The following is a 17,426-nucleotide window of genomic DNA, read 5'->3' on the forward strand; positions in this document are numbered from 1 at the left end:
AAATATGGAAAATTAAAATAGCATTTTTCGAGTTTTCAAAACACTTTTTGCAAAGATAATATAAAATAACATTGATTTCAGGATTATATAAAGTTTTACATGTAAATCCGTTCCCGCTAATTGTTGATTTTTAAACTAAATTCAAGGTACAGTAAAACCTCGTTAATCCGTTCCCGATAAGCCGGACTTCGCTTAATCCGGACAGCAAAAGGAAAAAAAAAATAGAGAGCAGAATGCAAGGTTATAAATGTTGCTAGATGTCAACAAGAGAACTTCCCAAAGAAATGGCAGTCAACCACTGATGAAATTCTGTTTCCCGCAGATTTTGTACTGTACTGTATGGTGTATTTAGGCCCATACCCTTTAAATACACCGTAATAAACGTGTTTTGTTGCTATAAACGGAGTTTTAATGCACTTTCTACTGTTCTTTTAGGCTATTTCAGTTAATCCGGACTTTTGTTAAATCGGTCAACTTATCCCCACATTAGTCCGGATTAACGAGGTTTTACTGTATTATTATCTTCTACAAAATTAAAACCATTTTAAAACACGTCGATGACCGAGCAAATTATCTTGATCGACAACAAATAGTTTCGTGCATTTTCCTGTGAAACATAGAAATCAAAACAGCAATTATGAGTATAAAAATTACCTGGAGTCTGCATATCTAATTGATGTTGTTCTTGTTTGTGAAATTGAGAGATGACGTTTCGTTTTTCTCCCACGGCGGCAGCACCTGCAAAGGGCCTTGTAGAAACTCTCTCTGAAGTTCTTGGACATGAAACCATACACTATAGGGTTGATGCAACTGTGAAACGAGAATTCGGTACATGTTAAAATCATATTTGCGTATTCAAAAACATACATGAGATTTATTATCCCTGAAAAAAATTATTGAAACTAGAATTAAAAACTGAAAGAATTTTCTTTTTGCAACGAAAATGTATTTGTATATAAGAAAGAACTCTCATTGTGAATGTTACTTAAATATAACTGGGGTATAAGGAGTGAACTTTCCAGAAGGCACTGAAGTACAAACCTCACTTCCTCGTAGTACACCGTGAACTGCATCTTACAGACCAGTGGTTTCCAATTTCAAAAGGTCCGAGGGCCAAAATTATATCCAGCAGTTAATTGGCGGGCCGCATTTTTTTTTGGGGGGGGATTAAACATTACAAAAATTGTAAGTACGGAACTGAAAATGTAGTACTTACTTTCGCATGACCTAAATTTCTAAAATGAGGCATTAAAAACAATGGAATCACAAATCAAAATTGTATAATTACAATTTATTTCACAAAACCCAATACTTATGGATGAATTGAAAAAAATTGAAAACACACCATAGAAATAAGAATCCTTCATAGTAAGTGTTCATTGTGAAAATTGAGGCCAATCTGCTTCTTTTATTAAAGTTGGAATGTCCACTTCAATTTCTGTATTTGAAAGTCTCAGAAGGTGAAGCAGTGAAGAATCTACCAGTCGACTTCTGTAGCGGTTCTTGATGAACTTCATTGAAGAAAAAGCACTTTCACACGTGTATGTGCTGCCGAGCATCGATGTCATTCTTTGCCCAAAACTACGAAGGTTTGGAAAGCGTTCCTTTGAAAGGTATTTGAAAAACACTGGCCACTTTTCTTGCCTAGTTTGAAGGAACACATCGCCTTGCAAATCACACAATTCAAGTTGGAGAGGAGCTTCTTGTTCTTCGATGTTAACGCCAAGAGGATTGCTAAATAACTAAATAGCTGTTCTTCAAAATCTTTAAATCTGGAATCAAACACATCCATTATTTCTTTAATATTTGCACTGAATTCAGAAGAGTCCAGTGTTTCTTCATCTTCTGCTAGGCGCCGACAGCTTGAAAATGGACCAGGTTATTCCTCTCCAAAGTAACGTTGACAATCTTCGGTTTATTACGAAACCCATTTATGTTTACCATTACATCTGACACCAGCTGGTTTCTTCCCTGCAGTTTCAAGTTCAGTTCGTTCAGATGACCTGTGATATCTGTTAGAAACGCCAGTTGTTTAAGGAAGTCCATACTCTTAAACTGTTCGTTCAGTAAAAGTAAAACGTATTTAATAAAAATACATAAAATTAATGGACTTTGCAAACTGGCTTCGCGGGCCGCAATAAAAGGCAGTTGGAAACCCCTGTTACAGACTAACGAGACTCTGCTGTCTGGACTGAAAGCTAGTTTAATGCTCTGTGGGACTTGCGTTGTGCCCTGTCCTTGTGTGTTTATGATTATCCTTTTATCCATTTCAAATTATCACCATTCATCCCCTTCGTCGCCATAGCCAAAAAATGAAAGAAAAGCGACGTAAAATAAACTTTTTCTATTACTTTTGTTATTTTGCACCGTTCTTCTGCCACTTTTGGTTAATCGTGACGTTGAAGATGATTTGATAAAATTGTGAAATTGAAGAGGAAATTGAACCCGGGACCTCTGGCGTTGTAGTGCGCTGTGCTAATCACTCCGGACGTAAAATAAATCGATTCAAGGTGGCAGAAAAGCGAAGTAAAATAAAACAAACCAATCAAAACCTGTCCCCGTATTAGGAGGAGTGTGCAACTAGCCTCAGTACTGACGCATCCTCTATAAATTTTAATACAGGAACAACAAATGAAGAACGCCCGTTCATCCGAGCATGTTCTCACCTGTTGAAGTATGCCATAAGATGGAAAGCGGTGGTCATGTGTTTGAGCGAGTCTGTTCGGATGAATGGAATAAACCCATAGGCCGTGAGGACGTTGTTTATCAACATCGGGGCCCAGCAGAGGACAAAGAGCACCACGACAGCAACCAGCATTTTTATAACCTGCAAGGAGAAATTCTGTTATATTTTTGATACTTTTCCACAAATGATACCATGGGACCATTCCATTGTCACGGGTGGAACGCACAGACTACATTTTTGACATTAAAGTAACTTTTCTACTAACAGTCAAGCAACATATTTCTTACAGTTTCTGTGCAATGAATTATGATATTAAACACTGCTGATTAAACATAACTAACTTTAGAATACTTTCCCAGATTTATAGCTATAGGTGAACAGTTTTTGTCACAGATAAAACACTTCATCTCTACTTAATAAGAACTTTAAAGTCTGTGAATTTTGAAATGTAGAAAAAATTCATTATTTTAGGCAAAGAGAGAAGGTAATTGACCTTTGAATATTCTAGTAGAGCTTAAGGCGAAAGGTAATAGTTAAAGGAGAAATTAATTGTTTTTTGGTGTCATGGGTGGGATACAATACAAAACAGAAGTAAAAAAAAGTTAAAATATGCAAACAATGTGTAAAACACCTTCTACTATTAACTATATTATGTAAATTACTTTAATTTTTATCCTGTGCATAAAGTGGACTTAAAACAACAAATCAATCAATCAATTTAATTTTTATTCAAATGACAATTTTAGATTCTTGACTGACATGATAGAATAAAATTACAGCATGGCATTAAAAATAGTAAATCAGGGACACTTTGTCATGGAATGCCCCATAAGTGTTATATTGTTCATTATCAACATTTTTCAGAGGAAATGCAAATGATCAGCTTTCTTCCACTCAGTATGCACTGGACTGCATTGTTGCGACCTATCGAGGCTCTGGCGTCTGAACTCTCAGTCAGTGTAATCCTCTGCGGATCTTGTGTTGTGTCCTGTCCATGTGTGCGATTGTCCGTTTATCATTTTCATCTTATCACCATTTTGAGTTTTGAGTCCACTTTTATGCACAGATAGGCTAATTGGGACTGGACCTGCAGTTGAAAGTGGGATCCGAACCGCTATGTACCTCCACCGGGTATCGAATTCGGGACCCTTTGTCTTATCACAATTCATCCTCGTCTTCGCGATTAGCCAAAAGTGACAAAAAGTGAAGCAAAATGAAGGGAATTAATCAATTGTGTATGTTGGGTGTACCGGGCGTCCTTTTCTATGGAGATCCGTAGATAATGGATGATCTTTCTGAAGACACCCAAATGTCAACCTCGCTTCCACGTAGTACACCCTGGACTGCACTTTGCAGACTAACGATGCTCTGGCGCCTAGACCTGCAGCTAGTATAATCCTCTGTAGTAATTGTGTTGTGTCGTCCGTGTGTGTTTATACTGCGCAACCGGTTTAGCTTGAGCTTTGGCCTTCAGCTGCGCAGAAGATGCAACAGTTCGAGAGAGATCTGAGTTGCAAACCGCTTTAACAATTACCTATATCCTTAATCTGACTTTAGAGATTATTGGTCAGTGGCGTAGCATGGACATTTCGGGTGGGAACGTCAAGTCCGAAGGAAGGGTCGGCCCTTTCTTGCTTAATAATTTACTTATGGTATTAGTCGCCACAGACATTGTTTATTTGCCTGAAGTCAGCTGGGTTTTCAATAAAACATCATCTATGCATGTTTTAGCTAGAAAATTAGATGCCTCACTATGCCACAAATGTTTTGAACTCTGGTGTTTTATACCTTTTTTATATCTTTCTGCATGACGCAAGTCATTAAAAACCTACCTGAATCACAAGTGCCTTTGCACAACAGTAGACGTCATTGTTGTGGATGATCCAACTACTGATTGATTTGGTTTATTTTACTTCGCTTTTCTACCACTTTTGGTTAATTGCGAATATGAATAGGAGTGATGATATTGATGAAGGGACACTGACAAAGAACACGCGTGCTCACGCCGGGATTCGAACCAGGGACCTCTGTCGTCTTGGCGCACTGTGCAAAGCACTCTGACACGGAGGTGGGTGGATGATCCAAATATCGTACACTCTACTGACGTAACAGTGCCGATTAGTAATTCAGACCACTGTTTATTACATCTTGAGAATGCTGATAAACATTTTAAAATATATTTTTTTTCCAGAGACAATTCGTTGTTAAGAGTTTTCAAATGAATGCTAAGCATTTCCATTGACACAATATTAAGCAGTTCGATAATAACGAAAAAAATAATAACAATAAACAAATAATAATAGTTTTGCGGGTTATGTGGTAGAGCAGCCACAGGCTGAATTTCTACCACGAGGACTTCACCAACTTATTTGACAAAACTGTGTTGATCTTTTAGTTTCTAATGCACATCGCTGTTCGTGCGATAAATTATACAATGCAGTGGCCATTAAGAAGTGGTATATTTGAGATTGGTAAAGTTACGTCAGTCAATATTGCGTATTGTAGCATCACATAGCACGAGTTGCATGAGCGCGAAGAACCAGGTAGGAATTCTACAGCTGTCGTCTGCTTCAGAAGGCAGAAAGGATCACATGAACCAATCACGGTAGACCTCTGCTGCTCCGTACGCTGGCGTATGAGAGAGCATTTACGCGCGTGCTGTAGAGATCAAAGCTTTCCCTCCATAAAGGCAGCAAGGAATATAGAGTTCTTTACGCCGAACCTGCTCGGCGTCCGGCCAGGAAAGGCATTGAAAAAAAAATGCTAGAACGAGTGTTGTTAGTGGACCGTTGCAAGCGGATCGCGAAAAATAGCTATTATAATGCCATGAAGGTCAAACATATATGAAATTAGTCACGTTTTACTTTATATTTACTGCATTTGCGCATTTTTTAAATTTTAAATCTGGGAACGCCGGGCGTACGGGCGAACTATAACGCTACGCCACTGTTATTGGTAGGGGTGTACGGGACTTATTGGTGTCTGGATTTAGTTTTAAAAAAAGACGCTCAACGTCAATGAAACCCACGCAAACCAAACGCGACAGTTTCAGAAGGTGGTTCAAGGAGAAGAATAACAGAATTCTTTGTATCGGTGAAACCGCCATTGATTAAGCCCCTCGGCTAAAGAGGCATCCCCCCCTCCCTCCTCTTCCTCAAGCCAGCGTGGGCAGATCGTGTTACCGCGAGGAAGGTGATTGTTGACCTGTGTTGCTTAGGGTGTTTTTATTCAACGGAAGCGATGTTGAGGTGAAAACTGGAAAGAAGATTGGAGGAAGCAAAGTGATACGCAGTCAGAGTAGAGAAATTATTCTCAACGTGCATCACAATTCATCCTCATAATCCGCGGTTAGCCAAAAGTAACAGAAAAGTGACGTGAAATAAACTGGAATACAAACATGAACCTGACTCAAATGTCAACCCCTCTTCCACATATTATAACATGGAAACTGTATTTTCACGAAGGTTGATCTCCATAACATTTATTTTAATTATGGAATTGAATATACATGTATTTATAACTGACTGGCTTGAACAACCGCATGATCATCGCATCCCGTTTCTTCAGTCCAAAAAAATATTTTTTAACCTTCATTGTGTAATCGGTGCGTCAGATAACGAAACCAATGATATCGGCGCAGAATCTTCAAGCATGGAATATTATTTTTTTAAAGTTCGTGTTTCGGAACACTGTAGCAAATTTTCTCAAGTTAAATATTTCGATTATACTGAACAAATCAATAGCAACTAAAGTGTTAACTTTTTTTAGGCCGAAAGAAAAGCTTTGATAGCTAAGCTGTCATGAAGAAATGAAGTGTGTCGATTTACACTAATTTTAACGTCTATTCATTCACGAGCATTCCCGTCAGGATAATTCAGGCGCCAGCCTCTTTTTCTCAGAAGGCAGACTTTCTTTCTTTGCAAATACGAGCAAAGAAAGCCATTAGCCCAGTAAATATGGGGTTGCGAGCTGAAATAATTTATTAAAAGCTAATTTTTTCAGGGTTTGCTCTTTGTTACTTCCCAAATGAAATCCCAAAAGTCCCCTAAAATCCCATGCGCGCATCATCTCCAAAATGGCGGACAAAGATGGCGGCCGGGCTCGCAACACATGTTGTCCTTTATTCTTTAATAACTTTCGATAATTTAAAGCTAAGTCATTCCTGTTTTCGCTATTTTACACAAGAAATGTTGGAGAATCTGATTATGTATTAAAATATCTGGAAAATACGTATATAACGACACTAACAACAAAAATGTTACTTTATTATTTCCATACAATTTCATTTCTCCACCTTTAAATATAAATATCTATAAAATTGAGAAAATAATGAATAATATTTGAAATGGAATCCATAGAGATTTTATCTGACTGCAAAACGATGCTCTTGAAAATAAAATTTAGCTTACGTTAAAGCACCATACATGCATACTACATAAAAGTAACAATGTTTTTCATACTGAAATATTAAAACTTACATGTAATAATCTTGAGAATGATCCACCTCCAGTTTTCCTTTGTTACAAAAAAGCTTCATGATCTTCAGAATCATCAGCAACTGGCATGTTGTTACAAGAATTTCCTTGACAGTAGTAACAAAATTTTGAACACACCATTCACATCCATGATCACAGCCTTTCTGTGTTGTGATCTTGCACTGGCACGATATCAGTTTGAGCAGGTTGTCAGGAACAGCTGGTAAGTTTGTTGTAACTGGAAACAATTTACCTTCTCTTGAGTGCCACCCCCCATTCTGTTGGTTCCAAATTATTCCCTAACCATTGCTGTACTTGAAGATAAACACGGAGACTGTGTTGGGAAGCAGCTGCACTTGTTGGAGGTAACATTGCTAAATTGAATGATGAAGATAGTTTCCTAGCCACTGTTTTGTTGTACAATTTATATCTGAGTTCATTTAAAGAAACATTGTTCTTTCCTCCATATAACTTCACAATCAATTTTTCTCCTACTTCAATTCCTGTTTGAGGATCTAGATCAAAGTTGTTGAACGCTGTAACTACTTTAGAGAGTTCTGCGTCTTTCTGAAGAATCTTGAATGCAGTCTGCTTTCCTTTGTTGAATAAAGCAGATATCATGTCACATCCTGTGAAGGCATGGAAGAACAGAAAACTGTCTTTAAGTGGCTCTAGGCTTCTCTGAAGATTGCAAATGTGGAAGCATTTGCCTTTACTTTTGTTCGTTTGTGGCCTCATAAAATACATTGTACTGTTTGGATGTCCACGAGCAATTAAAATTGACAGCAAGTCAGTCACTTCCTACAACAGCAACAGAAATATTTTTGTCACCAATACTAATCGCAGTGGCAGCAATCAGAGCATCTGCATCTCCTTCAACTTGGTACACTGTGATACCCACAGAGTGAAAGTGAATCTTAAGCATGTCAATCAAGCGAGCCTTATTTTCGGAGTTACGTAAAAAGTGTGCTTGATCACTTGTTACCTTCATATTTTCCTCGAATGCAATCGTAGCAGACATCTTTGACATCGTTCTCCTCTGCCGTTCAACATTTTTGGTATTATTGCCTGTTACCAACACATCAAAAACTACTTCTTCACAGGGTGAAAAATGATTCTGTTCATATGTAACGTATTTTTTACAAATTTTCGCATGTGTGTCAACATCAGACCAAATGACAGTGTGAAGTAGGAAGCCACCATCTACAGTATAAGTTAATTCTGATGGTGGTTGTACACAGGGTTTGATAGACTCTACAATATCCATAACTACAGATTCTCTGATTTTCCTAATTGAAATGTCATCAAATAAAGATGGAGGGTAAGGTGCTAGTTCATATTTAAAATATTCCGGCAGTTCTTGATGCGACTGCAGCACAGCAGCAATCCGACTGAATAGCTGAAGTGGGTTGATGCTAATAGCTTCATTCCGAATGTTAATTGTATTATGTGTTGCAGATATAGGCACGACTTTCTCTTTTCTCCTCAAAACTATACTTCCAAATGTTTTACCAGTCATTTGAGACAATGATTTTGACCCAATCTCTTCCGCCCTATCATAATTCACTTTGACGCCATCTACTAACCCAGTTGCAATATTGATGAGGTGCTCCTTTTGGTTGATCTGTTCAAAGGGGTTGTGAAGACTGAACCAATCAGAAAGCTTTCTGATGTCTTCTTCATCTCTAGCTTGGCGAGAAGGTATAAGTTCTACATGCTGTTCCGATGATGACGACCGTTTTCCACAGAAGTTTTCTAAGGCTTCACTCACCTCCATGGTTATAGGAAATGGCAAGACCCAGCGAGCCAATGTGGAATCCGTAATACCTCGGCCATGACCCAAGCCTCCTGAAACTTTCATCGCCCTCATCAAACTTTGTTCAATTACCATATCTGCTGCAGTTCCACTCCAAAAACAGTCTTTCCTTCGAACAGTACAATATCCGTGGCGAAAAAGTTTCCCAGGTTCTTCTGGTTTCATTTTATTTCCCAATTCTTCCATCTGTTGCAGATAAAATTGTTCAGATGTCCAGCTTCGTGAAAGTAAGGAACCATGCACTTAGGAGTAAAGGTCCCAGTCTCCAGTATGCTCTGCTCGAATATCAAGCATTATCAGTCTTACTTGTTCTAGGTACTGCAGCCACAATTTTGCTGTTCGGCCTATATCCTTAATTTGTCCCTTTATTTCGGCTAGATCTGCTATTAGTTTTTTCATGTCTGGATGAGCCTTGAGGTCATTTAAAGTTTTAATGCCTGATATCAAATCTTCAAAACTAGAACGTATTCTATTTTCCTTATCCTCACCAATTAAATTACAATACTTCCATAGCTGCTGGTAGACTGCTATGTACGTGAAAATATGTGCTCTCAGTGCTCTTGCGTATGCAGTTCCATTTAACATGTGAACAACAATATTTTGCGCATACAACAAAGCCCAAAGTTCTTCAAGGCCACTACCTGACATAATGTGTCCAATGATACCTAAATATGACATTAATAGGTGAAATCCTCCCAGTTTGACTACTACTTTAGCTAAATCACTGTCTGGGTCAGCTGGTGCGACAATTCCTACAGCCTTCCAATAAAGAGGCTGGTCAAAGGAACCCTGTCCCGTTTTCTTACTTTCTTCGCAGGCAAAAAGATGAGAAGTATAAATCGTACTGAGGTTTGATGCTCCTATTTTTAGACACACCTTTCGACATGCACCAAGAATCCTAGTGTTTGTTTTCCGAATGTGATTACAACGAAAATTTTTCGTTAGTTGCTCTTTAAGAGCTAATGCATGCTAATGAATTGGGGTTATCTTGCAGTAGTATGAATGACGTGAATGATATGATACCAACAAACTATCACATATTAAGCCTACCAAGCAATATTATTGGAGAGAATAATCTTTAACAACTTCCTCCTCCGTGATAAAAAAAATGAGTGGGCCTCTTAAAAAGTGCAATATGCATAGCTGGGTGAACAACAAACAGCTTCACTCGTGTCTCGTTAAATAGTCCCTTATCACTTTAACGTAAGCTAAATTTTATTTTCAAGAGCATTATTTTGCAGTCAGATAAAATCTCGACGGATTCAATTTCGAATATTTTTCATTATTCTCTCAATTTTATAGATATTTATATTTAAAGGTGGAGAAATGAAATTGTAATGAAATAATAAAGTAACATTTTTTGTTAGTATCGTCAAGTACGTGTTTCCCGGATATTTTAATACATAATCTGATTCTCCAACATTTCTTATGTAAAATAGTGAAAACGGGAATGACTTAGCTTTAAATTATCGAAAGTTATTAAAGAAGAAAGGACAACATGTGTTGCGAGCCCGGCCGCCATCTTTGTCCGCCATTTTGGTTGTGATGCGCACATGGGATTTTAGGGGACTCTTGGGATTTCATTTGGGAAGTAACCAAGAGCAAACCCTGAAAAAATTAGCTTTTTATAAATTATTTCAGCTTGACACCATTTTCGGTCCTTTACGTATTTACTGGGCCACATGAATCCAACTGAGATAAGTCCTGAAATGTGATCTTAAGAAAATATAATCTATTAATAAATACAAGATTGTATCAAAAGTTATTAATTCTTGCGCCACAGTGGCTCTCCTCACGAACGATCAGCTGTTCACAACATGAATAACTATGCAATATATGGTGCCTCCCCGATGGCGCAGTGGTAGCGTCGTCGCCTTGTAATCAAGGGGTCCCTTGTTCGATACCCGGTGGAGGCACATAGCGGTTCGGATCCCATTTCATATTTATAATTGGCTGGCTTGAAGAACCGCATAATCATCGCATCCCGTTTATTCAGTCTTCTTTAAACTGTAGGCCCAGTCCCGATTAGCCTTACTGTGCATAAAGTGATCAATGAATCAAAATATTATAATATATGGCCGACTCAACCATATCGCCGCATGCAACAGTGCAAAAATTTATAATAATAAATTAATGATACACGTGATATAAAAAAAATCACGCAAACATTTAAAAACGCATACTGTACTCGTTATTTTAAAAAAGGGGGTATTGGAAATTTCCGTAAGCGATCTCGAAAAAAATAATAAAAAATAGAATTGAATTTAAAAACTCAAGCGCTATGTGAATATATTCAGGCGAATCGTATTTTTCCTGCCCCTGACTCCGTGTATCCTAATCTTGCACCAAAGACAGTTTACCTAGTAATAAATAATTTTTAATACCGACATATTTTCTTTTAAACAAGCTTTTACGCGAAAAAAATGGCATAAAATGTGCTATGATCATGCGGTGAAATACGTTGCCTTTTAGGGTGGCTTAACCGAGGCAAATAGCCCAAGTGGTGGCGCACCGATATTACTTTTAATATCCAGGGGAAAACAGTGAGTGGGTAACTGAAAGTAACAGATCACTGAGCATGAGTAGCAAGGATTTATTAACAAGGTGGTGGGTACAACGACATGCAATCCAACTCTCGGAAATTAACATTTCAACCTGACGTGTCATGTATGTCGCGTGTCATAAAATACGACGGGGTGTCGTCATTTAATTGTTTACGCAGTGAGTCTCTGATATCTGACGCTGTTATGTCACGTCATGCGGACGCGATAAATGTGAAACGTCAGTGCCCTTTTGATCTGCATTCCCTTCATGAAGGGCTTGCAAGAAACACGTCAAAATGCTATTTTTCTCTTCCATAACAGAGGTGTGATTTGTAACCCTTTAGGAAGGGACTCAGCCTCTCTTCCACGTTGTACACCATGGGTGCATCCTTGCAGGGTAACGAGGATCTGGCGTCTGGACCCGTGGTGCTTGTGCTGTTACAGGTCCAGGAATTTTAAATCAATTCAATTCCGGTCCAGGAGAGAAAATCAGCAAGCGTAAATGGGTTCTGGACAGTAAAGAACCTTTTTATCTGTAAAGTACATTAATTTCGTTAAGGAACCTTTCTTCCGGATGTATTTAAATACGCTCCAGGAACCTTTTTTCCGGATAAATTTAAATACGCTCCAGGAGGAACTTTTTTCCGGATCAATTTAAATACGCTCCAGGAACCTTTTTTCCGGATCAATTTAAATACGCTCCAGGAGGAACTTTTTTCCGGATAAATTTAAATACGCTCCAGGAACCTTTTTTCCGGATCAATTTAAATACGCTCCAGGAACCTTTTTTCCGGATCAATTTAAATACGCTCCATGAGGAACTTTTTTCCGGATAAATTTAAATACGCTCCAGGAACTTTTTTCCGGATGTATTTAAATACGCTCCAGGAACCTTTTTTCCGGATGTATTTAAATACGCTCCAGGAACCTTTTTTCCGGATCAATTGAAATACGCTCCAGGAGGAACTTTTTTCCGGATAAATTTAAATACGCTCCAGGAACCTTTTTTCCGGATCAATTTAAATACGCTCCAGGAGGAACTTTTTTCCGGATAAATTTAAATACGCTCCAGGAACCTTTTTTCCGGATCAATTTAAATACGGTCCAGGAGGAACTTTTTTCCGGATAAATTTAAATACGCTCCAGGAACTTTTTTCCGGATGTATTTAAATACGCTCCAGGAACCTTTTTTCCGGATCAATTTAAATACGCTCCAGGAGGAACTTTTTTCCGGATCAATTTAAATACGCTCCAGGAACCTTTTTTCCGGATCAATTTAAATACGCTCCAGGAGGAACTTTTTTCCGGATCAATTTAAATACGCTCCAGGAACTTTTTTCCGGATAAATTTAAATACGCTCCAGGAGGAACTTTTTTCCGGATAAATTTAAATACGCTCCAGGAGGAACTTTTTTCCGGATAAATTTAAATACGCTGCAGGAACCTTTTTTCCGGATCAATTTAAATACGCTCCCGGAGGAACTTTTTCCGGATCAATTTAAGCACGGTCCAAGTTCCGTATTGAAATGAAACAACACGCAACTTGGACCGAATTTAAATTGTGCGAGAAAGAAGGTTCCGGTCCTGTTCAGGAATTTATGGGTTCCTGAAACTTTAACAACCCTGCATAAAAGATCGTGATTGTTCCTTCATCCATATTATAACTATTTATGCCCATCGTCGCGATTAGCGAAAAGTGGAAGAAAAGCGACGTAAAATAATAAATTTTAATTTCAATTCAAGATTCTTAATTGTACAATAATAATACCGTTAAAATAACCTAAATGTGTGTTCAAAATACAATAACAATACATATATCTTGTCTAAATCGATTAAATCTTGTTGCTTGGGTCCTATTAAGAGGAAAAATTAAGAAACATTTAAATATCGTTCAAATCTGGTAGAGATAAATTCCATTTTATTAAAAGAAAAACCACTCATGAGAAGTACATTTAAATTGTACTTTTAAAGTACCTCGTAATCAATGAAAAAAAGCAGGTGGTTAGTCTTGCGAATGGCGTAGAAGAAAAGTAGTCGCTTTGTAATGAAGAGGTTCCGGGTTCGATACCCCTCGGAGGTCCAGTCTCGATTAACCTATATGTGCATAAAGTTTACTTAAGACAAACACTCAAAATCAGCTCATGAAAGTTCATAGATGACACTTATGAATTTCAGAGTGAATTCTGTACAAGATCTAATGTAGTTAACGAATTATATTTTCTCCTACCTGTCGAACGGTGCTACTCTCCTCTTCAGACTTGATGGAGTTGACCTTCTTCAGGGACTCTCTGAAGTTGTTGCACCCGTGGTACTTGGTGCCCATGGCGAAACTCTCCGTGTGGGAGACGGTGTTGAACGGTGCAAACCTGTGGATAGCAATGAGCACTTAAATTGCAACTGGACAATTGCTGAAAACAATTTAGATGCCGTCCCCTTCCATGCAGTTCACCTTATCTTGCCAAAGGAGCTTTGTAGGACGAAGGACACTCATTCCTATCACACCCTTCATATCATTGTTGTTCTTGCTCAACTAAGGTCCATACAGTTTTAACGTTTTGGTTTAGTTTTTTGTTCTTGTTTTAATTATAATCTCAGTACCTCCCAAAAGATGAAACATTTTATTAAAATCCCATCCAGTTATCTCTAATTATAGTCACTGAACTAAGTAACATGGCACCAGTGTCCATCCCAGTAAGATAAAATTTCAGTTTATCAGTTCAGAATACTAGGATAAATATTCAATATTCAATATCCAACTGGGGTGTAAGGGGTGCTCCTTCCACATAGTGCACCCAATAGTCAACCTCAATTCCACGTAGTACACCCTGGACTGCAGACTAACGAGGTTCTGGCGACTGGCCCCATGACCAGTATAATTTTGTTTGTGTTGTCCTGTTCTTTGTCCTTATTTGTGCTGAGTGTTCCTTTACAGCCTCAGCTTTTAACGAAAGTCAGAAGATTTTATGATTTTAGTTTTGCAACGATAGAGTTGTTATTTGTAACGATAAGGGGCTGGACCCCGTATAATGTGACGGGTGCAAAATAGCCTTAGTGCTGACGCACCAAAAATTTTAAATTCAAATATAAAAAAATATCAATATCCAACTGATCAGAAGAATCAACCCTATAGTTAGCACTTAGTTCAACAACACAATCTTCTAATTAAATAAAATATTACTTTTAGAAACTGCTGATCACATCACCTTCGGCCGTGATCAAGAAAGTGTGGGGCCCTAACTCCCATGGACGTCCGGAGGAATTTTTCCAGGGAGGGTCAAGCAAGGTATTTTTTTCCAGGGGGGCAAAGGAGGCCCCCTAAAAAAACAATATTTCAGTCTGAAATTATAATGTTGCTTCAACGTATTTGTAATAATTAATATAAATTACTGTGGCTGAAATGAAATTATGTGTGAAATATATAATTTTCAGGTGGACATTCATTTTCCAGAGGGGGCCGCGACCCCCTTGCCCTCCCTTCCGGACGTCAATGCTAACTCTACACACTTTTTACTTTTTCTTTTACTTCACCCCCAAAATTTTTCACAAAGGCTCAATTAATTGTAATTTTGGCTCTAAATGTACCTTACACCTCTCTATATACGAACTTACACCCCGTAGATTGATAAACCACCGCCATCTTCGTCATTAGCCAAAAGTGGCAGAAAAGCGAAGTAAAATAAATCAAACCAATCAACCCTGTGCATATTCAGCTTACGTTTTATACTCACGTTTGTCCAGAAGTCATGTTGTGACGTTGCTTCATGACCTTCCATATCTCGGAGCAGATGGAGGCGTAGGTGACGGCCATGACTCCCGTGGGAACCACCAGGATGAGGAGCAGCATGTAAAGCTCGTGGAACCGCCACAGGGGAAGGTTGTCCCAGTCCCTGACGCACCAGTACGCCTTCACCCTGAAGCCAACTTGCATCTGCACCTACGAAAGAAAAAATGAAGCGGTTCCTAATTGTTAATATAGGTGGCGAGAAGAGCAGGATATAGCAAAGCCTGTACAGGGTGTACCAAAAATAAGCGACATAACTTCAGCAATGTGTTCCTCATATGTAAACGATGAAGAAAGTTTATGTGAACATAGGTCCGGAAATGCTTGGCCTTCGAGCTATAGGCTCTCACAACACGTGCAAACCGAATGTCGTTATCCCTGCAACACAAGCAGGGTGTTAAATCCTGGGGGGGGGGGATTTCCTCCACCAACAATCTGGGCCTCAAAAGTCCCCACCACCAAAAATTTCCGAGGGGAGGGTGTTTCTGTTATAACAACAAAAGATAAGCAATCAGTTTTGATTCCAAATATACTTTACTGAGGATAATATCGAAAACACACACGAAGTTGTGTGGTTGCGAGTGTTGCATGATCTATCTTTCAAGAGATAATGAACAGATCTGCACCAACAACAATATATGCACAGTAAAAGTAAACAATAATTCAGAACGAATATAACTAAGAAATGTAATTGTCTTGTATTAATATAAAGCAAGAACTAAACAAAACTTATGCATAATAAAACTATTTCAACTTTTTTATATAAGCTAGTAAAGAAATTATTTTGCTACTTTATAAATATCTGATACATAGAAAAATAATTAATTCCCTTACATATATTTAATATTAATATTATATTTTTAAATATTTAGTAACTTTATATTTAATAGCATTATAAATATGTATACATGTGTGTGTGTGTGTGTAGATTAAAATAACTTCCTTCTCCCTATCAGTTTTCAATGATTTCGCACCCTGAACACAAGACACAGTCTGGTTAGAGGTACATGTTGAGTGAGCGTTGTTGAGATCATGTACACAAATCAAGATTGAGCAGATGTGCACCACATGTGTGATAGCAATGCTGTAGATGCAGGAATTTTGGAGCGTGTTCGCGGGTCCACGAGGCGTCAATGTGCGGTCTGTTTTGAGGTAAGATGTGACCATTTTGAAGAAGTCAGTGTGTTTGACCACGTGTGGGAGATAAAGACATTCCGGTTCGCACGTGTTGTGAAAAGCCTATAACTCCGGACCTATGCTTACATAAACAATTTTCATTGTATACATACGAGGAACATCGTCTTGAAATTATGCCGCTTAATTTTGGGATCCTTTGTATAGCCAAATCAGTGGCGTGCCCAGCAGTTTCGAAAGGCGGGTTACGCATATTTTTTTAAGTAGTCAGCCCTCATTCTGCCTGAAATCTGATTTCAGATTTGTCATCCGGAAGAAATTGTAGCCTATGGTCATGTATCACATTACCCACCTATCATTTTAAATAAAACAGTTGAATTCAAGATGGTGGCCGTCCCCGTGACATACTCCAAAAGGTGTTTCCCTAGGTCTATTTTTTTATCGCCCATATGAAATCCCATGAAAATACATCACTGCGGATTTTACAAGGGGTGGTGAGGGACTTCTGATACACCCTGTATATTGACACGTGTTTAGTCTTTATATGTGCTGAGCTCCCCTTTACCTACACGAGAACACGTTTCGGTTTTATTTATGGTAAGGGACAACCCTGTATATAGTGACCTGTACAAATAACCAAAGTGCTGACGCACCCAAAACTTTAATTTCTACAGAAACTACCGTAGGATTCCAAAGATGTCAAGGCATTTCAGAAACGATTTTCAAGAACATGGAGGAAAATTAAAACACCGACTTGTAGCCAAATATTAGAAGAAGCGTTTTGCAACTAGAGTGCGCGTCAAATCTCCTGCATATGGCCTTGAACGGCTGAACAGCACCAGCGAATCACAGACGTGCGGCGTTGCCTAGTTCAGAACCTGTTTCACCTCGCTACTAAATCGTGTACCTGGCGCTCGGATATAAATAGATTATTTAAAGTGTCGGTAGTTCAACAGATGGAAAGATAATAAATTTGCGAGTATGTACGAAA

General features: G+C 38.4%; 1 protein-coding gene across 1 annotated transcript in view; it reads right to left on the bottom strand.

Moving 5' to 3' along the window:
• The window catches only part of LOC145996421 (QRFP-like peptide receptor), a 499,794-nt gene that overhangs the window by 7,885 nt on the left and 474,483 nt on the right, over window positions 1-17,426 (bottom strand). The window contains exons 4-7 of the mRNA XM_083132887.1: window positions 15,249-15,454; window positions 13,748-13,886; window positions 2,667-2,827; window positions 655-810 (exon numbers count right to left, since the gene is read on the bottom strand). Of these exons, the coding sequence (XP_082989013.1) occupies window positions 655-810; window positions 2,667-2,827; window positions 13,748-13,886; window positions 15,249-15,454 (662 nt within the window). The remainder of the gene's footprint in view (window positions 1-654; window positions 811-2,666; window positions 2,828-13,747; window positions 13,887-15,248; window positions 15,455-17,426) is intronic.

This window comes from Lepisma saccharinum, chromosome 12 (assembly GCF_977018435.1).
Source record: "Lepisma saccharinum chromosome 12, izLepSacc3.1, whole genome shotgun sequence".
NCBI classification, from domain to species: domain Eukaryota; kingdom Metazoa; phylum Arthropoda; class Insecta; order Zygentoma; family Lepismatidae; genus Lepisma; species Lepisma saccharinum.